At 36.8% G+C, this 25,457-nt stretch overlaps 1 protein-coding gene across 2 annotated transcripts in view; it reads right to left on the reverse strand.

Annotated features, from left to right (window-relative positions):
* GNAS (GNAS complex locus) overlaps nucleotides 1–25,457 on the reverse strand; it is a 150,080-nt gene that overhangs the window by 39,626 nt on the left and 84,997 nt on the right. For both annotated transcript variants that reach the window (XM_082773468.1, XM_082773469.1), the window contains exons 3-5: nucleotides 20,056–20,110; nucleotides 19,851–19,970; nucleotides 664–761 (exon numbers count right to left, since the gene is read on the reverse strand). In XM_082773468.1, the coding sequence (XP_082629594.1) occupies nucleotides 664–761; nucleotides 19,851–19,970; nucleotides 20,056–20,110 (273 nt within the window). The remainder of the gene's footprint in view (nucleotides 1–663; nucleotides 762–19,850; nucleotides 19,971–20,055; nucleotides 20,111–25,457) is intronic.

Below are 25,457 nucleotides of genomic sequence, written 5' to 3' on the forward strand. Positions count from 1 at the left end.
TGAGCCTACATAATGAAAGTACCAATTGTCACAATTACCACAAACATCTTGCAATAAAAAAAAAAAAAAAAAATCAGAACCATACCTTATTGCGATATGTGATAAATAACTGCAAACATGCAGCAGTCTCTCTCATGACAATACTAATTATCACAGCAGTATAAATAGCAGAGGGGAATGAATCATTCTCTGATATGTGCAGAAGGTACACAAGCAGAAATCTTGGTGACTGATCACAGGCTGCTGCCTGTGATTGTTGCTGCCCTCTCTTTGTTTTCAGACAAATAAACTGCACTAAACCCAAAAGCTGCAAACATGGGCACGTTTCACACCATCATAGTTTCCAACTTATTAAAACTTGCTCAGTATCTGAAGTTGACTGTCATTTAGAAAGGAACTGGTGTAAGAGGAAGAAGTGGGAAATTTGCTGTCAGCCTGTGCTAGGACCACCTGAAAGTATCGGTGAGGTTTCCAATACCAATATTATTGTCTAACTGAACGCAACTTTCCCCACCTCTGAATGGCTGATTAACAGCGACTCATTCCATAGTGTACCGTCTTCTTTTCCAAGGCATGGAAAACTAAGCATCAGGACTATCCAAACCACTGTTATTAACATCCAATACCACTGTCAGCATACAGCAGAATAGAAACGATACTTACTACTGTGCACAGTCAATCAGCTGATATTCATTAGACCTCTCATAGCAGGCTTTCACACCTTCGTCTTGCCAAAGCGTTTTTGTATGTTCATAAAATTCCTGAAAGAATCCAAAAAAAATACTATCAGCAAAAAAAGGATTCTATACTAAGAAGCAGCAAATAGGAATGTATCGTTAGCACGGTAAGAAATGGTAAAGGGCAACAATTTAACAAAAAACATTAAACATCTTTGTAGAAGCTGTGTATGAGTTCTGTTCTGTTGGCTTTCTTAGTGTCTTGACTTTGTAACACTTTAAAACACTTAAAGAATTGCTTCTTGATCATCTTGTCCCAGTCCAACTGTATTTGGAAGTTCTGGAAGAAGGGCTAACTTTTCATTAATGACAATTCTGTAGGCATTTTTAGTAATCAATACTATTTGGTAACACTCGTTAGCTCACTGATATGATGTTTATTTGTCTGTCAACATTTTTTTCTTCATTGAAACACTATTTCTCAGTAATTCTTCCATAAAGGCAGCAAATTATGAATAGGTTTTACGTAATTTTCCATCTTCCAAGTTAGTGGGGATTTCTGGGGACTATACAGACACCTTTATCTTAGTGCTTGTATCAACGGATTTGTTCTTCCGCAGTGTAACAGCATACCGAGCTTCAGAAAAAATAAACTGATGCAAAACCAGATCATGTTTTAATGGTTTTAACCTTAAAAATTATAAACAGTGCAATGCCTTAGGTTTGCTGAACCTGTAACCTAAGTACAAAACACAACCAGAAGTCCGTCCTTCATTGCATATAAAAGATGCCCTTTGGCTCTAACGGGGTGTGTGTTATAATTAATTATATTTCTGGCTATCAAAGAACTTTGAATAGACTTAGAAAGAACACCAGGATCTTTGTAACTTAAATACACACACCACTGGATGCATTACTTTTATCAATGACCATGGACTTTTCCTGGGTGTATCTCAGAGCTTTTCAAGTGTTTGGGACTAAATGCTTTAATTCTGATTTTTAATGGACTCTGTTCCCCTATTCCAACTCAGTTTTTCTGCATCCAGGAGAGCACACAACCTTTAAAGTAGTTGCTGTACACATTCTGCCACCCCCACCCTTGCCCCTTTTCTTTGTATTAGGGGTGTGTTATAGAAAAAGGATTTATTTTTTAAATAACCATTTTACTGCTTCAAGGTCCCTCCATTAACTCCAACTAGCTTTGGAATCATTCCCTCTCTTGGGATATCGGTGTCTTACATTCTTTTACTATCAGCGTGACACAAAGAAAGGAGTCCTCCTTTCCTACCAGGATATTGACTACCACCTGAACAGTATCTCAACAGAAGATGCTTTGAAGGGCACCTTCAAGACAAGTAATGGCATCTTAAAAGTAAATTCAGTGCTGTGGACTTTGAAGCCAACCTCAGTTTTGGCAGGTAGAAGATGCATATGTGATTGTGTGATCACACAGTTGTGAATACCAATGATGGAAACAACCTATCAAATAATAAATTTGATCTTGTTTTCATTGCTATTGAATGCACGTGCACACACACAAAGAACAGTAAGTGCATACTATTCATCTAAAAAAGATCTTTATGGTAAATTTTTCTTCCTACTTCTTTTAAAAACAATACAAACTTCATACATGATATTAGATGTATCTTTATGGTTTGTTCCCTGCTTTTATGAGTTGTTCACGAGCAATAAGAAAACCTGAATTTCTTTCATATGTAGGTAAGCTTTTACATGATTTTAATTATCAAGAGATTGTACAAATATTTATTGTTAAAGGAAGATAAATTGCAATATTAATTCCTGTCCTCAGTTCTCTTCCTCCCACTGCTGAAATGTTCATTGGACGTGTTCATTTTGAAGGTTTCCTATTTTTTGGCAGTTGGAGAGACTGGCAAGTACCTTCAATCTTCAACTGTATCACAGCATTGAGACAAAAATATCTTTCCTCAGTAAAAAATTAGCAGGAAGAGAAAGTCAGGAAGAGAGAGGATACTATCTGGAATCTCACCATATTTGAACCAAAACTATTTTGGGGTGGCTTCATTTATTTATTTTTAAAACTAACAGCAAAAAAACTAATACAGAACCTCTCATGACTCGTTTAACTTATTACTACAAAGTTGAGAAATTGTCTTAATTGAAAAATTGAATTGGCAATTGTATTTTGTTGTTGTTGTTGTTGAAACAACAGCTGATTCAGATGGACATAAACCATCTAAATTTCCAACTTATCAAGATAACTTACACCAGACCTCAGACAGTTAATTGAACTATTTGGCAGACACATGGTTCTAAAATAGATATCTACTTCAAACTGGGGTCAGCATCTGCCAAGCCAATTATCTCCAAATATACCCCAAAACACTCTCTTCATCCTGCATTGCAGTCAGTAAACAAATAACTAGGCAAAGATAAGTCTATAAAAAAATGTAATAAAGCATAATAATTCTTCATCAGCTACAAATGTATATTGAAAGTGAAAGGACACATTGTGTTAATGAAACAAGATCACGGCACAGTAAAGCTCTCTTGGCAGTAGAAAGAAGACGAACTTAAACTTTTGCATCCCCTTTCCTTTCCATTATGGTTCTCCCTCCTCTTGGGCTTTTGTCCATCTCTTCTAACAACCTTTCTCATACCTGACTCTGGTCTCCTCAATGAGCCCATTTGAAATTCACCAATATACATGCAGAAGTGTAATTAATTGCCTGGAGTGTTCACATTTTACTACATATTACTTATTTAGTTGATAATTTCCTGGATTGTTCAGTACAATAAGCTGATAGAGTATCCCATTGTTCTCCTCAGAGTCCTCTCATTAGAAAGTTTCTTCCCAAGCTTGGATGCCTCCTCATTCTGCAGTCATTTGCTGATAGGCTTCTCCTGTGCCTCTTCTCCACCATTGTTCTTGCATATTATTTAAAAATAGCCATAATCAGTTTGTCCTCCCACATTAAACCCAGACCTCCTCACTTTCCAGTAGCCACTCTTGAATTTTGCTATATCTACCCAGGCTGACATTAAGAAAAAGGCAAGAACACAACATGAAAATGTTCAGATCTTACATTGATTGGCTGAAATATCTTACAATCACACAGTTTTTAATGACCTATCAATCTGTAGGAAGATGAACCTTCTAACCATCATGAAAATGAGGCACAAAGTCCTTCCTCACTCAACTACAATATTCCAGCACAGAACTGAAATAAAGCAATTATTTTAAGCAGCTTATCAACTCCGTCATACCTCGTGGAAAAAAAACGTTTCGAGTAGTTTCTGCAATCAGACTCTTAAGTGGGATGAAAAGTAAATCCAGTTCCTGGCCCTAGCGTAAACACACTGATAATAAAAAGCCCAAGATTTAGTTTGACAGAACTGTTACATACTGTTCAGCAGAGTCTTCCCTGTGTTTTAAGAACAGTTCTGAACTTCCCAGAAAGTATCTGGATAACAATAATCAATGTTTTTGCCTTGTTAGGTCAAATTAGCAATAAAATACTTAATAGTGCCTTTATGGCTGTCCCGCTGATCTGAGCTATAATCAGCAGTACTTATGCAATCCTTTCAATATGGTTGTTAACTGTCCATGTGGGCTGGAAAAAGAATTCAAGTCCACATTCTTTGAACTTTTTATTAGCATTTCAAAATCTGGATCTACAATAGTAATGAGTAATGGATTATTATACCAAGAAGTACTTATTTTTTTCTTTTTAACTACATGACTTGTGACGGCCAAATATGAAGATCCCTTGTTAAACAACCTTCTGTCTTTGGGCCACACCAAATCTATCTTCACACAATTAGGGACTGATGCCGACCCAACTTACACAACTGCAAACAGGGAATGTAGGTGTTCATCAGTGAAAAGTTTGAACCAAGCTTAGAAAGTTCAACTCGTGCTTTATTACAAGCTTAGTTATACTAGAATGAGTGATTTTGGAATTAAGACATATTAGCTAGTCACAAAAAAAAAAAAAAAAAAAAAAAGATTTCCCCCTGTCCTCCCACCCCCAAAAATACACCTACACTAACCACAATTCTGTAATAATATTTAAGAAAAAGAATAACATAAGAAACCCTCAGCATCCCCTTTGAGTCATGGTATGTAGCCTGGGGTAACTCTCCGGGAAGACAAGCAAAACCACAAGATTTGTTATGCATTTAGGTGGAAAAGGGGCTTCAGAGGCCACCAAAAAAATCAAGTCAGTAACAGTTTTTGTTTTGTTTTGTTTGTTTTTTTTTTTTTAGTTAAATAGGTCTAATTTGTATGAGTTCTCTAAAAATAATGAGTTAGGAAACAAATTAACCGAAAGTAGCAGGCAAATTTCCTGAAAAGAAATAGCCAGAAAACTAGTCCTTACATGTCTGCTTCTTGTTTCCATAACACTGATTCATTTGCTGGCACATCCTAATATAACAGACTCTACAGCAGCATCAACACAGGTTTCTCTTGCACTAATAATGGAACTCCTAATAAAACAGCTAAAATAAACAAATAATACTAAATAACATTTTGGTTTGAGATGATATTCCACTTTAAACAGGAATGAAACATTAGGTTCAAAACAATCCACAGTATTTGAAAAGTGTGGTCCTATTATCCATTCTTGCCTTATGTGTACTTAAAACCCCAAAAATATTCAAGTTATGTCATTTTCCATTTAAAAAAAAGCTGCAGTTACACAATACACACCCAAGATCCTGTTTAAACTATAGCTGAAGCTGTGTAAAGCAACAAAAGTCAACATAACTGATGACAGGCAGCATGGCATCACCAAGCAAAGTGAGAATTGAATTCTTCCCAAGACTTTACACTCTTCAAAGTGCTAACATTACCCGAAAGAGAAAAATCCTTGTGCAGAACACTTAGGGAAAATTATGCCAACGTTACACGCATATGGACGTAACACTCAGGGTTTGACTTTGAATGAGTACAAACTGCACAGGGGCGTAGTTTGAATTCTGGGCACAATCCCTACATGCTTCTGTGAAACTATAAAATCTTGGAGAAAATCCACCATCTGGATAAACCTTCTCTGGTCTGACTTAGATAACTCAAATATGAAGGACCTTGACTTGCTGATTGTAGGAAGCCTTGTCTCTCACCGTGCCGTAACACTACAGAGCTTTAACAGACACACTCATGTGAAAAGAAATGTGTTTAAATATTAACGTTTTGTTTAGCAGAAGACACCTTCTCCACCTTCTGAATCTTTCCCAATACAATGAATAAACAGGTAACAACTGAGTATTGCCTGTATTCACTTACAGGAATGCAATCAGGCCTCTGGAGGAAAAAGATAAATAAAAACAACAACCCATGAGCAGAAATCATCATGTAAAAGGGATGCTCGTAAAACAGTATTTCGGTCGCAGAAAGCTCTAACCACCATCCTGGATTAAAAAAGGGGTTATGCGGAGTCTAATTGAGTTAAAATCCTACTTGTATTAGAAAATTTCAACAAGTTGAGTAAGTGACAGCAGGTAAACAGAGGTTTTATTAAAAGTCAACCAGAGAAAGTGTTAAAGAACTTGGAGGTTGAGTGTTTTGGTTGTTAAAAAAATTAATCCTCAAGAGACAAGCTCCAGGCCTGGGAAAAAATAAGGAACCAAGATCGGCTTTTGAGAGACATTCTAAAAGGATAAAATATTAGTAGAAAATGAAAGAGAGAAACTGGACATACTGTCTACACGGTTTTGTTCCCTCCAAATATATAAATACTCAAGAGACTTTTAAAAAATGTTTATGAAGCAATGTTTTATAGGCATTAGGATGTTGGCAGGGAAAAAACATTGGCACAGTAACTGCAACTATGACACCATGTTCACAGGAGCCCTAGCGTGGACGTGCAACAGTACCTTTTCTTTGTAAAACCATAATGTAGGGCGGATCTGTCAGCAGATAGCTTATTTACTAATTCCAGCAAAAGTTGGTGCCACTGAAAAAACAACACTACCTACTAAAAGGTGTGTACAGCCATTACACAATGTTGTGGTTAAAACTGGGATTCAATTCCTGGGCAAAGTTCAGCGTCCCATGGAGTTGTGCATTTCATAATAAGAGTTTTAAATAGGTCATCCACTTACAAGCCTAATGACTAAAGGTCAAACTAAATCAGATTCTAACTGTAAAATTGTGTCTTTTTACAAACATGCTCAGCACGGTGAGGGCACACGGTCTCTGCTTTCGGGATGGACAGGCAGCAGTGCTGCGTTCCCCTAATGACCTGTATTAGGGTACCATGGGGTCACAGGGTGGCACAGCAGCACGGGGCATTCCCAGACAAACTGCACAGGTTGATTTTCTCCTTCCAGGATAGATAAATACACAGCAAATTGATTTATTTTTCACTGCTCATATCCGAAATCAAGCGATTACTATTGACTGTAAGGCTACTCAGTGAAGGAAGCCAACGGTGTCTTGTCATTCTCCCCATGTTTGGGCAGGGATCCTACAACGTGTTGAATTTGTCAAATCAGACAGTTTAATAAGCCACTTACTTGAATAGGGAAACATCTGCATTCCTAATGGTGTGAACAAGTGTTAATTATTGCTTGCTATTTTAGGGAAAACATGCCGATGATATCACAAAGGAAACGCATACCTACAAATAGTTGAAGATATTCTCCAGTTACTGGCACGTGTCCAGAGGCGAATACAAAACTCTTTGGGAGAGGCCAGAGTACTCAGCATTTCCCATAACTGAGTCAGAAATACTTTCAGCAAGGATTCAGCCTCATTATCGATAGTTTTTTGTGTTTAGAAAGAAGAACAAGGCTAAAATATTTTGGGCGTCTGCTTACATTATCTCCACATTTCTAGTAGCACAAACGAAACCGGATGTTGCTGCAAGAAGGGATAATGGGAAGGGAATTTTATTTAAGAAATTCCTGTCAAGCTTGAACTTTCATTTTTTCCCTCTGTTACGTTTCAAGAGGCCCCAGTATTTGCGAAATGTACCGACACGTGATTCTATACCCATTATATCCCATAGCGCCTTTGGTTAAAAGGTTCCAGCAGTGTATCATCACACCATCTCCCTTTCATTTTTACTTTCATGAGATATTTCATCACCACAGAAGCTTAAGCTGTTGATACTGGAACACTACTCGGATTTAATTCTTTCATACAGCTCCTATTTAAAACCCATCGCTCTCGTTAGGGAGGAGGAACTCGCTCTTGGGGAGAGCACCAAGATGGAAGGTCGGCAGGCGTGGGCTGCCCATTTGTCAAGACCGCGCTGGAATTTTAAACCAAGTAATCAATACTCCTCTGCTTCTTCAGAATATACTTACACGTGGACAGAAGGTAACTCATTAATGAATTAAACCTACTACTAGCATAAAAGGCTCAGGAAAAAGTCGTCTATACCATTTCAGCTCTCTCTTGGGGCAGCAGAGAGCTGTGACAGAGGCATTGCAACCAAGAGCTATTTTTACAGACCTCTGGCTAGGAAGGAAGGTTTAATAAAACTCTGAGAATTTCCTTTGAGCCTTAAATTAGGGTTTGGAAAATGTCTTTGATACTACGTCATTTCGTTGCTTTTTGTGTAATGAATATATAATAAACTTAAAACAAATAGTCAAATCAAATGGCTTTATTGCCTTATGCAACTGAGAACAACGCCACCATGAGTAATGTGTTGAACATGGGATCACACTGCAAGTTTGCTGTCCCCTTTTGGGTTGGAAACACAAGACCAATTTTTGACAGAAATGTCCACCAACAGAAAAGTGTAGAAGTTGACTTAGGATAGGAAGGAACTCTCTCTTAAGACAAATCCCAAGGAACGATCGCTGATTACCATACAACCTTTCTGAAGAACCAGAATCTGTATTTATAGAAGTATTCATAGACTCCAAATGCTGTTTATGTGAGGAGATCAGGCTTGCATACATTTACAAGAGATTAATCAAAACTTCTGTTTACTTTCTAGGATTTATTTATTTATTTTAAAAGAGTAAAAGCTATCCAATTTTCCTGAGAGCTTAAGAAGTCTTGATTTTTATTGGAACATTGAAGAAATGTCCTAGGATAATAAAATATCTTAAAGTTACGTAGCTGATATGCAAGGAAGGTTACAAGTAAAACACAAAATGAAATGTGCTTTTGTAAAAGTCCAGGTCAGGAATATTTCTATGCTTTCACTAGTATCAAAGACAACAGCCATTCAATACATGCACGAAAAAATGCACATGCTTTACTACACTGAATAATGTTTTGTGTAAGTACCTAAATTACACCCTGAACTTAGTATTTATTTTTCTAGAGGAGCGCCGTTAGAATTACTGAAATCATTTGAGCAGCCCTGACTTTCCAAGAATTCTACCTACTTTGTAGGATAGTCCGGCTGTGTGCTTAAAAAGGATTATTTGTAAACAGAAACTATTTTAAATTTCATTTATATCCTTCACCACATATTTCAAATAAATTATGATTTTTTTTTCTTTTGAATCCAAGCGAAACACCTGAAGGAAGACAACGATAAACACCACAATAAGATCACAAGAAAGAAAAGGCCAAAGCTACGCTCAGTTGGAGATGCTTTCATTGGTTCTACCAAGCAGAAAAGAGAAAATCTGGAAAGCTGGAACGTGTAACCTCCACAAAGGCAAGCTGAAAACCGTGATGACCTGGTGGTTTTCTGAAAAACAGGACTCTACTGGAAGCGATGTGTACCTTTATAAAGCATGACACTGCTGGCAGCAACAGATGTGTGCAGGATCAGAACAAAGTCATGCATGCAGGGCTACCTCCACAGTGCACACACCTCCATGGCCAGACAAGCTCTCACCAACGTCCACTTGAGCTTCACGGGGTGAAAGGCCTGTGCTTGTGGATCTGTCTCGAGATCTGGGGCCTGAAGTTGTGATTCTTTAAATTCCATCCTAACTTCATAAGCTAAGGGCACACACCCTGCAGCTCTGCTCCATATAAAAGTCTCCCTGCTGGGAAATCACTGATGACTGTATGTAAAAAGGTAACTGAACAACTTTTCCATCCTACTATATATTGCATTTGGTACTGGAATGATAAAAACAACTTCTAAGTTTAGCACTGAGGGACGTGTAAAAACAGCAACAAATACGCGACAGAATCAAAACGTAAGATGGATTACAATACTTTTCCACTTTTCTCATTAGCTACTTTCATGCTTGTCTGAGCTTATCCTTGACTTATCTGACACAGTGTAAATTAAATTAAAATCCCAAATTCATGGCTTTTAGAAGCACGTTTACCACCACATTTCCTAGTCTTTGAACACAACAGAAATTTGATGCCCAAAGGTGTTTTTTGCTGTATGCCCAAAAGGCATATCCAAGGGTGATTTGCACATTTACTACGTTGCTGTCTTAACAGACTATCACAGAAAACCTTGCCAAGCCACTGCCATGCCAACCAGGCTCACAGGTGAAACTTTATTTCATCTATGTATACAACAGTATTTTGTGATAGTCTCTTACTGTGATTAAAACCAGAAAATGCTTAAGAATTTCTATATTAAATTTATGCCTATTTCCTGTTTAATTCAGCTGACAGCTCTTCTCTTTCAACATAAATTGAATTAATCTGTTCTTGTACTTTAAGACTGCTCTGAGGAAAACAAAGGAGACGTATCAAGAGAAATTAAGTCATGATTTCTTCAAATGAATTTCTAAATGTGAACTTATGAACCTACAAACATGGTATGGTGGGAATTTACTTGATAAAAATACAAACACAGAAGAAAGCATTAGCATTTACTTTGAATGCTAATCAAATAAATTAATAATAAAGCAAAAGAGGGTTTGTTTTTTAATTTTTGTACGATGAAATGGCTACACTACAGAAACAATCTGCAGATAATATCATCTGAAAATCCTGGAATGTATATTCTCCAATTTAAGGAAATACTTTATCAGATTTCAACTGAACTACATCAACACGCCAGCTGAAACACTACAGAATTCAAAGGACACGTTTCTTTAGTTTTCTAGCCAATAATACCTTCATCTCATGAACAAAACTGAAGCATACCCATTTTCACTGCAGTTAGAAATTGCTATTAAAGGCAAGGAAATTTGGATTATCAAAAGGTGGGAAAAGTCATTTCTGCAGATGCTGCCACATTTAACAACAAAATCAGGTATAGCAGAAAGAACTGCAGCAAAGAAACCAAGAGATTAATCACTACATAGAAACCAAGGCTTATTATTAAAACTGCTTAGCTCTTCTATTTAATATCTTTTCTGTTCATAGAAGTCAGAAGGGAGACTTTTATTTTTTAAATACATAGGTATTCATAATTTAGGCTATATTTAAAGTCCAAGTGCTGTAATATTACTGTTCTTCAGAATGACCGCCCTAAATTTGTATGTATTCCTAATCAGTGTTTTGACATTCTGGAAAACTTTAGCAGTCGAAAAAAAGGTAACACAAATATATACACATACATTTATTTAAATAGCTTTACATTTAGGTGTAAAAAGAAAGATCTTCGCATTAATGGCAGTGTTTCTAATCATACCATTTACTAAAGAATTGTTAATTATTTTTTTTAATCAAATTCTCCTTGATAGTGAAAAAAGCTCCCCATAAATTATGGATGCTTGTACAAAAATACCAAAGCTTTATTGATTCATAGACCAAAAGAAACAGGAGCAGTAAAACCTGTTAGTGGAAGTGGTTTGTGCTGAATTCACCTAGGGGCTGCTGCCAGACAGGCATCCCTGAGCTCTCCTCTCCACCACATGCCCTAAGCAGCTCAGTTAAAGCAGCCATGTGAGAGCACTGGGGAAAACTCCTTCACATCTGACCAGTCACCATTCCAAGCAACAGCCACTATGCAACTGCTGTCAAAGAGATGGCTACCAGGAATTTGTTTGTGAACCTAAAAACTAAGTTCTGTAACAACATTTGCCTTTTTTATTTTTATTTTTTTTAAAGATAACGTCTAGTCATCAAATAACTCAGATATTACTCTAAACTTATAGTCAATATATTTTCATTTAAATTACTCATGAAGAAAAGCTTCGTGTCAATATAACAGTTCTTCATATGAGGCAATGGGCTAACTGTTCACAGCTAGTTCTCACAACTACAACCTACTGTACTGCATACTGAAGTTGAAGAAATACTTATATTTAAGAATTACTGAGTGTCTACTTCCAATAAACAGGTTGTTCCAATACACAGCAATGTCAGAATTTGCTAGATGTTGCTGTTCTTTTGTAAGAAAGAACATTCATATCAAGCATCCATGTGGACAAAATCAGAGATTTCAGGAGATCCATTTGCAAATAATTCCTACTTACACATGCTTTAAATGTGAGAAACAGAAATGAATTCAAGTAGCTGTCTAAAAAAACAAAAAACAAACAAAAAACAAAAACAAAACCTCAATAGAACTCCTTAATTAATTTGTGTAAGAATTTATTTCTGCTGTTAGGGGATAGGAAAACCAGCTTTAAGTCTTGTTCAGCTCTGATCAGGTAAACTCAACTGGATTACCTAGAAGTCCATTTAGAGGGAGCTGTTCTGTGTAGATAAGATAATGGAGATTTAAAAAAAGAATATGTAAAGATTACTTCTGAGGAACTAATAACATAGCACTCTGCTGACACAGTCTGTAACACTCCCTATTCCTTTTTATAACCAAGGTTAACATTCTTCAGTTATGCTTTGCATATCTGTATTTTCTACCAGTTCAGTGTTTCAAGATTCTTAAATACATATCTGAGGTCCATCTTGTATCACTATTTTACAAAAGACAAGACATACAGGGAATAAAAAAAAAAAAAGCATACAGGACAGTGAGGTGACTCGCTTAAAATAATAAAGAAAGTCTGGACAAGAATGAGTAAGAGTCCCAAATTTTCTGATAGCTATCCAAATTCCATACAATATTATGCAGACACCCAAGAAAACAGGCTCTGTCTCCTCACTCTCCTAGCTTCCCAGGGGGTACTCCCACCAGAGAAAATGTTTTGCCTTCTTCCACACCCCAAAATCTGCGGCATTTACCATGGCCTCCTGGGAACATCCCCCATTAAGGTGAATGTTTGGCATTACGTTATAAAGCCTGTGATGCTGTCAAACCAGAAAAGCTCACTTCTCCTTCCATGATGTATTTAGACAGGAAATAATAATATATCTACCATTAAAGAGATCAGGGTGATTATCTACAGGGACAGATAATTTTGTACTGTTGCCTACATGACTAAGGAACGCTTTTGGCAGCAAATAGATCCCAGTGCACATCTTACTGAGACTGCATTATCTTGTATTTTTCTTAAAGATTTTGGTGTTAAAACCCTCTTAAGGATCCCACCTTTGTCTCTGCCCCTGCTGCATGTTAACGTACTACACAATTTGTACAAAGCGGTCGACGGGCCATGGTGTAAAGCAGCCCTCCAAACAGATTCCCGTTAAAAATAACCTCCCTGAAATAGAGGAGAGAAGGAGTAGGGGTTACTGGGGTTATTTTTAACCTGAACCGGTTCAATGGTCTGATTTACTCTGGGGACACGATGGAGGTTTTTTTGGCACAACTGCGAGTGGCACATGATGGTGTGGCGGGAGAGGGAAAGGGATGGCTGTGGGCAGCCGGGATGTTAGGCTGGCTTTGAGGCCGAAGCCAGCGTGTGGTAACACTGGGCCTCAAAGACACCACTCAGAAACCATAATAAAACTATTCAGCAGCACTGGCAGTGGGAGATCCAAAATAACTACAATGGAGCAGTGTAATAAAAAATAAACAGGGACCAAAAAACCTGCAGACAATTTCACCAACAGCCTAAAAACTACCCCATCTCTTCTAAAGATACATTTTCCAGGATACGCCGGAGTGGTTCCGCAGTTATTTCAGATTCCAATAGCAAACATTGTGATTCTTGCTGAATGTCATCTTTCTGAAGCGATCACAGTATTTTCAGGAGATATATCTCCCACAGCTGAGTCCAGATCAATTAAAAATAGGCAGCTGTAAACACTGCTCTGCTATTTTGAATATTTTATTAAGGGACTATGACCCAAAATAAATAGGTTTTATTTGGCAGCTTGATTCAAATGGGTTGAGCATGGAAAGAAAAATGGGCATAGAACGAGAGCATTTCCTTTCCTCTCCTAAAAGTAAGAGCAAAAAGAAAGGGATGAGTAAAAAGGCCACTATTGCAGTTGGTACTAGGGATGGAGAAAATATCCTAACCACTGTCTGGTATGCAGAACAGGAATAAAAATACCACCTCCATAAGCCAGCTCACCCAACATCACCCTATACTTGAAACAGATACACAGCTAGTATCAAAAATATTTCTGAGGTTCATTTTTGACATTGAAAATATACAAATATAGTTGTATTTTACCTGAAGTGAGCTAAATGTATCGAGGTACAACAGCGATAGGAAAGCCATTTGGAAGCCTCAACTATGAGCATCATTTGTTTTTATTTTCTATTGCAACTAATGGAACAGCTGTAAAAACAGCCTGAAATTTGGATTTGCTTGGTCTTTGTTCTTAAACACCGTATAATTGAAATACTTGTAAAGCAAGTATTATTCTGGTCTCACAGAAAATTAAAGACCAAAATTAAATCCTACAAAATTTACGATAACTTAAAAAGTAATTCTAGCACAAACTCAGGCAAGATTTCAAATTTATTGCTCAAGCAAACCAAGTTTTCTGCTTGTTTCATTATAGAGTCTCAATGATGAGCAAAGTTCATTCCATAAGTCCTAAACCATCTGTGATTTTGTTCTTTAAAGTATTTTTTACCATGGTATTATATTAAAATACAAGCCCAGTAGCAGTAATTACATGTGGGCCTTCAGATTTGTTCCATACATTCTCACAGCCTCACTTCTAAGGGTGTAGTACACAAAGTTTTTGTTTTGTTTTTTCCTTTAACTTCCTTTTTCCTTGCTTAAGCTAATTGTGCTGGCCAGTGACAATTTAGCCACATGATAAAAACTCAACTTGAATGAAGACAATGATGTTGGTCCTCCTTGAAAAGATAATCTTTCATTAAAAAAAACTGGCACTGCAGCATTTTAGCCAAAAAGAGCTTTCAGTACTTCTCCACAGAAAGCACAAGCCCTCTGTTTTCAGTGCTCATTCAAACTAGCAGGGCTAGACTTTCTTGGCAAGGCTCAGCCATTTAACGTCCTGTCATTTTAGCAAGGATGTGTTTCCCAATGATGGAAATATTATACTACATACAATATTTATCAGTGCTATTCATCTTAACAAAAGATTAAATGGACTTGATTAGACTTCTGTTGTTTCCCTTCTGCTCTGCCTTAAGAAAAGTCTATGCAATAAGCCTAGTAACAAGAAGGATAGATTTATAGATTTTACCCTCCCCCCAAATCATTTTGCTGAAATAAATCAGAACAGTACGTTACCCGTGGATACATTACGTTCTCAATCTATTTTTGAAGTCCACAATGAGCTAAGGTAGAAAATACTTCACATAAAGACATGAGTTTAGTATTCAGTTGTGTTGCCTAGAATACTACTAATTAGCGCTCTCCAGGCATTTGAAACACACTTATGTTCCTAGCCTTAGAAATACTGTAACCTTTAGATGATTTGTAGGGCACAGTTCAGAAACAGTTTTCACCAGGTATCTATGATTGCAAAATCTTAGACTTATACAATCCAGAGAAGATTACAGTGCCTTCAAGGCTTCGAGGTAGGAACGTATGTAGGACAATAACACAGGTTGTTTAGAGGAACTTTTAACAGGATGGAAGTCCCATGACATTTCTAATCGGCTGGCATCTATAACACTTTTATTGCTTTGAATTTATATATCCTAAAAGGATTTTATATGCTTATTGTTCAAATCTAGAATTTGCAGACATGGACCGAAGGCATCTTGTTTTTCATGAGATTTCTCTACGGCTATTGCATAGAAGCCTTGCGATTTCTTACACTAGAGTTTTGCTAGTTTTATTTGAGTAAAAATGGCTCTCCGACTTTCATTGGATCAGTCATAGTTTTGAGGAATATTTTTTTTTGTGCTATTCACATTTTAGAAACTGTTAAAAACAGGGCAGGACAGGACAAATCAGACTATCAGCTGCAAGAGTTCTTGGACCATCAGCTTCTAGGCTTTTGCCAGTAGTATATACAGCATGGCGAAACAGCACAGAAGGTATACAAAAGGAACTACACATTTGATTTATTAAATATTGCAGTAGTTTAAATCACCAGCACGATTATGTGGACAGAATTCCTTTCAGTAAGTACTACTCTTTTCCTTTCCCCATATGCTACTATTTGTATTCAAGAAATCTAATTGCTTAATACCAAGTGGGATGAATTAATGTCTCCAACATACTAATTTTTCAGCTTTAAAGGGAATGTTTAGCCTACCATTGCACTGCACCAACATTATTTTTAACTTGAGTTGTTTTTTTAATTCAATGCTGTATGCTCTACACAAATGACACACATTTCCTATAAGTCAGAAACTGCAAAGCAAACAGATGGAGACACAGATGAAAAGAATTAGAATATCAGACTCCAAAAGTTGCTCTTTAAATCCTAGAGTCAGACCTCTATACTATTACCACACTGAAAGGTTCCTACATTTCTTTTATACTTCTTTCTGCTTTTCACATCACACAATCTTGCTACTGGGAAACTTCAATTCTAGCCCCACCTGTACAACAGGTGATTATAAACAGATTTACATGTCTACTTTAAAATTCTTCATTTAATACTGCCCCATGTGTGAGAAGGATGAAGCCTCATGTTCTAAAAACTGTCTTTAGTTGGAGAAAAATTGCAGAATACTAGTGCTAAACATTGATTCTGATTCAGTGCACTGCTTGCTGGAGAGCTTGCTAAATTAATGTTTAAGAAAAACATGAATGGGTATTTAAAGGGAATCAGAAAGGCCTTCTGTCTTAAAAGAGTATTGCAGTAGGTACTCATAGCCCTCAAAACAACACCTCCTTTGTACATGAGTGTTCTTTCTCCCCATCTTCATATTCCTCCTACAGCAGAGACGATGAGTGTCAAATATTGTACTGAGGAAAGTATGGCTTTGTAACAGCTGAAATGTGATTCCCCATGAAGAAAACGGAAGAGAGAGAAACTAAGTTCTACAACTCAAAACATACAGCATAACACACTACTCTGCTAAACACTGCTAAAAAATCCCCCTCCCATCTGCATTAGCACTCTATATAGCAAAGGTTTTAGCTGCCAGTTTATAAAATTGTCTCACCGGAGTACTGGAAGAGAGAGAAGATAATCAAGACTTCCTTATATATAATGAGGCTATTTCCACTTACAGAAAACTATATTTTCTTCAAAGTACTTTTAATTAATCTATAGCAATTATTCTACAGAGGTACCCAAGGATCATATATTTCTGATACTATTCACTGAGAGTTGGCATTGAGGGACATTCTAAATCTTAACTTGATTTAAAATACATAATTAAAATGCAGGTTCACTTTTTCATGTACCACAGGACAAATCCAGGAATCAGAAACACAGAGGAGCTTATATAATCATCAAGGACAGAGGGAGCCAATGGTACTCCTTCAAAAATCGATCACTAGCATTTAGAACCCCAACCCTATGAACATTTACAGATGAAATACTTGAGTATCGATGAAACTATCCATTAGTCAAAGTTAAGCATATGCGTGAACCTCTGTAGGCTCAGGACTTAAAAACTTAACACAATACTTTGCTCGGGAAAAGAAAAAACTAGTTTTATTGGAGCACAGTTATTCTTCAAGTTGCACGTCTTTCACAGTTATTCTTTCAAGTTGCATTTCCAAAGACTCCTCTCTGGTCTTGAAATTATTTACAGACCTGGTAAGTACACCTCTATTACTTTAGACACCAACAACACAGCACATAAAACCACCAGGTATTATCTAGTCACAGAAGCTGATCACTTACGTGATCCTCAGTCCATTTTCTGGTCTCTCCTATCCAAGGATCTCAGAACGCGTTGCAAACGTAAAAGAACAGACAAGTGCAATAGTATGGGGGGTTGATCGTTGCTGTCCCTACTACTAATTAGTGTAAAATAGCCCATTTCTATAACAAGATACATCTATAAGCAAGACCCTTGGCATACCTTTTCATACTTTCATAGCAAATACCACCTACAAAAAGGACTTCACCTTGATTAGGAAGGGCTCACTACCCTGTGTTTTACCAGACACGAGTATGGAATATTCTGTTTTAGATTAAAAACAGCTGTCAGAGTAAAAACAGAGCTTCCCTAGCTGAGTCTAACAAAAATTCTAAATCTCTCAAAATGTACATTTTTTAAAAGCAGATTTTTCTTTCAGAAAAACATGTATAATAGATTTTCTTTTAATGTAAAGAGCTTCAACCAACACTAACTTGAAGATATATTCAAGAAGACGGCATTTCACACTGGAACTGAACACGAAATCATATCAAAACTCTTCATTTGTCTTCAGTGCATGTTTAGTATGAATTACCTTAGCACAGACATGCAACATGCCTGGCTTATTCGCTTACTGCTACACAACTACCTCTTTCAGAGGAAAATTAAAAACAACAAAGCAAAACACCATATTCCAACTCAATGGAAGAAAAAACGTTTTCTGAGACAGAGGAGAGAAAGAGAAAAATCAAGTACTTTGGTACATGGTAGGTCACAGGAACTTGTTAGAGCATTGTTACAGATCACAACCTGAACTATCACAAAACAATGGGCAGTACGAGAGTTGCAGGCACCCAGCCAATTCAAGAGGACATGGGGTGGAGTAAGGAGCTGCTGTCTTTTCTCTTGAATATTCTCCTAAAACTATCTTCAAAGTATGAGATTTTGTCCCCCTCCAGAAAAAATCATAAATGAAGGGAATAAATATTATATGAAATAATCAATGAAGAGAATATAAATATACCACTGAGAACTGTCAAAATTAGTGTCAAGTTAAAATCTCAAAATGCATCGATTTAAGTTTCTTTAACCTAAAATGATTAATTTTGCATTCCCTGTGCTTCAGAAGAACCACACTTTCCACTCTCCATAACCTTTCTGCACCTGCTCAACTTTGAAAATTAACAGATTTGAAGATGACAATAACAGTATTGCCAACTAAGTGGCGATATAACATATGACTTTTGCATCGTACACAAATACATTTTTTTTCTTTCTAATAATGGCTGACAGAAACTGTTAAGTTCCCAGAAGCAGCAACAGTTGCAAAAGGTAACTCACTGTTTTCACAGACTAGCTTGTTCAATAATGTTTATAAATCAGAGTTACGAAAACCTTGTTGTGCTGCAAAGTATCCCACATTTGACTACTATTTGCACTTCCACTTTTCTTCAAAGCAGGCAGGACTGACCACTGCTAGAAACAACATTCTGGTGTAAATTGATCATGATTCTGAAACATCATAATTCCTCCCTTCAGTCTCTCGAACATTACATAGAAAGTGAACAGAAGCTTTCAAACACTCCTGTAATTGCTGCAAGTATAAAGTACTTCATGGCAATTAATAAAAAATATCTTCTCAGTGTTTAAGAGTTCAGTGGTTGCAAAGTGTATTTTCATGGGTTTCTGCTACTTGTCTGGTTGAGATACAGCAGAAATTAATCACGGTAAGCAGACAAGTTATACCACCAAACAAATCATTATACTTTCTGCATTTACTCTGGGGTTGCAGGGATTTTGAATCATTAACTAGGACTGGGGAGGGCTGGGGCAAGGACATAGTATGTGGAACCTTTGCAGAAAGTCTGGCTGATACAGCTGTCAGAGAGCATGTCTGAATCAGCAAGAAATCTGTACTATTCTTCCAAAAGAGAGAAGTACAATATCACTAAATGCCAGCTAATTATCAACCAACTGCTGGGCATAACTTCCCTCCTTTTGGGCAGGGCAATTCCCAAGAATATCCAAACATTACTGCCCACAGTGCCCTTCTTTACTGTAACTGATAACTGCAATAGGGCATAAGAAAGGAGAAAGGATCTCTGCGTTCATAAAGGATGAGCCTGAATATTTTAGCCATGTTGCTATACACTTTATTTGATTAGCACTGACCAAAGACAGCTACTGTAGTAATTCCCAAAGACCAGATCTTTTTTTTTTTTTTTTTGTAAATATTTACTACAGTGCAGTGAAAAATAATCATTTGTAAAAAAAGCATGACTGCAGCCAATTAGAATTATTTACTTACCGGTGGGAAATCAAAGTCTATCTGGTTAGCTAAATTTAAGATGTAGTCGATTCGAAACTGGTTCTCTGGATTGGCTAGTTCAACTGGAGGTGCCAAATTGCCCATTGCTGTCACTATTGTCTGCAGAGAAAAAAAAAAGTAAAATTATTGCAGAGTATGTCTACAGAGCTAATCTTGAATAGTTAGTAATAGCTTGAAAGATTACCTCTATAGCTTCTTTAATATTGTTCTTAATATCCTGAATTTTCATTTTCTTCTCCCTGTAATAATAATAAAAAAAAACATACTAAATAAGGCCATACAAACAGAATATCTGTCTGAAATAGAACATGAAAAGTGTTCTATCAAAGCTATATTGTTAATACTGAATAAACCACTCCCAGTACTGTACACTTTTGTAGATATACTTGATTAAATATCTCATACCTTTTCTGCTTAAACAGCAAACATCTATTTGTCTCAAAAAGTCAATATTCAATTATGCTTAAATAAAAACTTACTGCAGTCTTTGACTGGAACTGAGATATTCTACAAAATCAAATTCTGATTTATTTTAATGAAAAATAATAGAAATACCTGAAAGTTATTTAGCAAACATAAATTGGAAACAAGGAAACCAATAGAAAAAAAAAAGAGTAAGTTATTAAAAGTAAAAACAAATGAAAGCAGACCAAAGCGCTGTGAGTTAAAAAAAAAAAAAAAGCATAAAAATGATGTCGTATCAGAAAAAGCTAGAGCAGAGAACTCGACACAGACATTCAAACAATTTGGACGTAAAATCTGAAATCAATAGTGAAGGGCTAATTCAAATATGTAAAATTAACTACAAGCACTAAAGTAGGCTAGAAAACCATTCTGAATGCTGTATGTGCACAGTATCATACAGGATTAACTGCAGCCAAATTAAAACGTGTAATGGGCTCAAGCAAACTATTGCCTCCAGTCTATCTGTAAGGTATTTTATTGCATGGCATTTGCAATTCTGACAATAGTTATTTTCAATGCTCAATAGTGCAATCAAATGAAATGCCTGATCAAACGTTTAGTATAACCAAGAATTAGCTTTCTAAAGGTATAACTAGCACTGAGTCTGTAAACTGTAACTTAGTTGTAAAGCACCATGACAAAACTTTTACATTATTAATTTCTTGCTATACACAATATAAAATCACTGCTTTGAGGTAAACCAAGTTAGCCAAGTAATTACCAAAAAAACCCACCCTAAATTGTCTAAGTGACCTTTTAATCTTCATAAAACTGTTTCACAAAACATTTTAATTACCTGAATATTTATACCAACTGTTTCTAATATTTTTCACTTTGAGAACTAACATTTTCCAGAACAGTATCCCAAAGACCTGAAGCTACCAACACTATGCTTTCTTTTTTATTCTTTACAAGGTAGTGCTCACACTTTCAATTTACAGACTACAGCTTGAAAATTCGCAATTTCATTAGTTAACTAACTCCTCATATTGTACATGCTTTACATTATGTTTCCTCTCCATAAATATTCACAAGCACCAAAACGAAACTGAAAGCACATTCACCAATGAAGAATGCAGAAGAACAGCAGAAAAAAAAAGTACTGCCTAAACAACAAGGCAGACACGGACATCCAAGAGAGTGGAAATTTTGGTTATCAAATGAAAGATTAATATAACTTTTGTAAAAGACGGGGTCAATGAAAACAACACCGTGCCAGCTGCATGCCACTCTGCCTTTCAGACGCGGGCTTGCAGGATCATACTACACATTCTACCGCTGCGAAAGCACGATTGCAATGCAAGTCCTGTCTTACAGACAGAAAGCAAACAGCAGCATCAAATCATCTCGTTCTGGATGACTTAGCTGTACTAGAGAACATGTATGAATCAGCAGCCAAGCCCTACCGAACAGAAATACGATTATCTTTAAATATCGGCTCCTCGTCACTGACCACAACGTGTATTCTCAAAGCTTTGGGGCAGGGCAAGGAATGTCAGCGAAGGTTGATGCAGAAAGACAACAAAATCATCAATAGTTGGATGTAAATTCTTGGTTTCACTGGAATTCTTGGTCTACCCTACAGACCACCTTATTCCTCCTATTCTCTATCTGAAGACTACCAGTTTTTTGCTTCGGGGATTTGGCACTGCCGATGGGAACAAGGCAAAGAGCCAGGAGAGGCCAGAAGCAGTGAACAAATGAAAATAAATAAGACAGGAAAAAAGAGGAGAAACTGAGGCTTTTTCACCCTCTTCCTTCCCATCTTCAGTCCTTTCTCCTACCCCAGGACTTACAAAACTTCATTTCACAAACCCAGGCTTACAGTGGGTATAGCTTTTGATTAGTGCACATATGGTTGCAAAAAGCTGCTGTTTTTAAAAATGATGTTCCTTTAATTAAAAAAACAAAACCCAAACCAAAACAAAAGCATAAATAACGCTATGAAAGCAGGAAATGTTTATCATTGACACTGTAAGCAATTTGGCTTGATTTTGCCTTCAGTTTTCAGCTGAACATGATGAACACATGCAGAGATTCTGTCCCACTGAGATCAAAAGGACAACTGATATGTCCAAAGTGAAGGAAGATACTAGCATTTTTAAAGGATTAAGGAAAAAACTAATATTCCGATATTTTGCTTTGTTTTGGAACATCAGGAAGGAACACACGTATAGAAAGTCGTCTCATTTCTGTGTCAACTGTAGTTAGATTTTTTTCCCCTAGAATTCTCTTGGATAACTTCCTCAAAGCTTTAGCTAAGTGCAAATTCCCATTCTCCCAAGTAATACAAAAAATGCAGTATTTTTATTAAAAGTTTTTGTCAAACTTTTATATTTACACCTCTTCACAGAGCCTCGCGCTCACAGCAGCACCGTAAAGTGATGATGAATACAGAGCGTGGTACAGCTCCAGCAGTTAACAAGCTGCTTGCCAGCCATCACCATCTTTACACCAAGAATACTCATAGTTCCTATTTCTGGTTTTGTTGCCATGGCCCTATAGCATGCCCAGTAAACAAGGAATCTTATTACACAGCAAGGGATGTATCATGTCGTTTTGTGTTTTGTAATGTTTACTAAGCATAAATTTTCCATGACAATGGGATACCTTATTCTGCTGAAACCCGGCATGTCCATCAATCATTCATTTAACAGCTTACCTACACCTGTGACTTTTCTTAATAATAATAAAAAAAAAAAAAGGCTGTATGTGAAGATGTTAGCCAGGGACTAATGAAGCTAAGCTAATAAAAGCCAACCACCACCTCTGCTGTCCTTTCACACTAGGGTAGCACCTTAAAATTTCCAGAAGGAATTGAACTGGATTTTCCCCAACCACGAAAACCCAACATTCATCTTAGAAACGGATTCTTGCTTTTTCCTTTCTTATTCCCGGGTGCTGGCACACAATGGCGAAAACTAGGAGAGAAAAAAGCTGCTCTCCCCAGTGTGCTTCTCTGGAACAGCCTGAATAGATGTGAAATGCCACCGCGCTATCACGCCTAATGAGCTCCCGATGGCTCTGCAGGCCTGGTCTGTATCTGTAGATGCCACGGGTTAATAAGGTCAGATTTTTAATCTTGTTTAAAACTTTTGCTTAGGTTGTGTCGGGGAGGCCAAACAAAGCATTAAACTCTATTAGTTGAGGATTATAAGAAAAATCTCAAATCCTGCTGTTTTCAATATTTAAATGGGCCAAAGGAAAGCTGCACATAGCTTTCAGGAAAACTAATAAAGTCTATTTTAGGAACTATAAAAAAAGATGACATTTTAATACAAGTAACATGAAATTAGAATGACATAAAAGGTCAGGAAAATCAAATATTCCTTGAAAACAAACCTAATAAGTGTATAGTGAAGAACAATTCCACCTGTGGCTGAGCTTTACTATTTAAATGACAGCATTTTTAGTCAGACCATCAGATCTCATGCAATGAAAACATTACCAAACAGGTTATCAGAAAGCAAACTAAATTAGTTTTAATGTTCCTGTCTCATTTACCTTCAGATAATAACAACTGCCCTTATTTAGAACTTAGAAAAAATATTTAAAGATTTTAAAAGTACTTGCCAGGAAACCAAGAATTCACCTCATGGGTAGAAAAGAAAACAAAATAACAATAAGGTGAAATGAATGGTTGAAGCAAAAACATGCCTTTTTTTTCTTAAAGACAAAATTAATCACAGATCTTGTGACCCCATTATGTCATTTATCTAAATTCCTGAAAGAGAAGAACTTTGGATGTCTTCATTGCTACTGACAGGTTAAGAAGCTGTACACACACCTTGCTGCAAACTTCTACTGCACAGAGTTCTGACAAGATGGAAAACAAAAATATAAAGAACTACCTAATTTAAATCAGAATGTAGTAGATTTATTTTTTTTTCCACCAGCAAAAGAAATAGTTATGAACAAAAATGAGGGGATATATTTCTTCAAACCCCACAAACTTACAGTAAGGTAGCTGGAAAAAAAAATCCAAAGCCTGTAGGACAACAAAAGTTATTTTTTTCCTTTAGAAGGAAAAAAAGAAAAAACATCGTTATCATTTTAAGACACACCAATTACCTACGTTAATGAGAAAATCATCACCTTCCTCCAAAATCCAGGGATTATATAGGAAACTCCACAGTTTAAACACCTGAATATTTTGTGAAGCATGCATTAGGCATAAATAAAGATAAAGACCACTGTGAAGAGGTGAATTTAATGCTGCAGGATACATCATTTGAGTGAAAGCAAAAAGACTTTGATCAGATAATATGCAACAAAAAACGACTTTTAATGAGGGTAAATTATGATTGCCAATTAATCACACCATGAACAAGGCCTAAAAAAGGAACCTACCCTGCGACACGAGTACTTGAAGCTTTACAATATGAATACAAAATATTTGAATGCTCTTTGCATACTGATGATAATAAATGTTAAATAGTCGTTTTTGAAAAATGTCATTTCTTTCTCAGTTTGTCTTTTAAAACATTGTTTTGTATGTGCAGCCTAAGCATAACAAGTAACACCAAGCAATGGTTTGCAGTTTGTGTGCCTTCCTCCTGCACGAAGCAGCCTGCCTGCAGTCCCACAGAGCATCCAACAGCACGGACAGAGCGCATGGGGTGACACGAGGACTCCTGCTTAAAACGACTGGCTTTTTACTGTGTAACAATCCACGTGCTTTAAAAATAGATCTTTATCCACATCTTTGACACAGCTCATGGATTTCATAAACATGACAAAATAATCGTTTACTACACCTTCAAGAGGTCAGTAAAAACGCCTATAGCTCTACCTGGCCAGCTACCTCAGAGAAGCAGAGCAGCGCAGCCGAGATCTGCCAGCACAAGGGCACAAGCAAAGAAACTCAATTAAGAGTTTGCTACCAATCCACACTACAAAAATTCTGCGGTTACTTCACAGTTCAACAGTAAGACAAACTTGGTGTAGCAGCTTGGGTTATTTCTAGCAGAACAACATGACAATTACCTCCAAATATAACAGCTAGAACAGCAAACCGGGCAGAGGCCAAGCTGGGGGCACTTGAAAACAGGGGGAGAGGGGGAAAATCAGGTGCCTAGGGTATCCAAGGTGAAGCTGAAATAATTCATCTTAGACTTATGG

The sequence above is a fragment of the Aythya marila genome (genome assembly GCF_965140915.1).
Source record: "Aythya marila genome assembly, chromosome: 16".
NCBI classification, from domain to species: Eukaryota; Metazoa; Chordata; class Aves; order Anseriformes; family Anatidae; genus Aythya; species Aythya marila.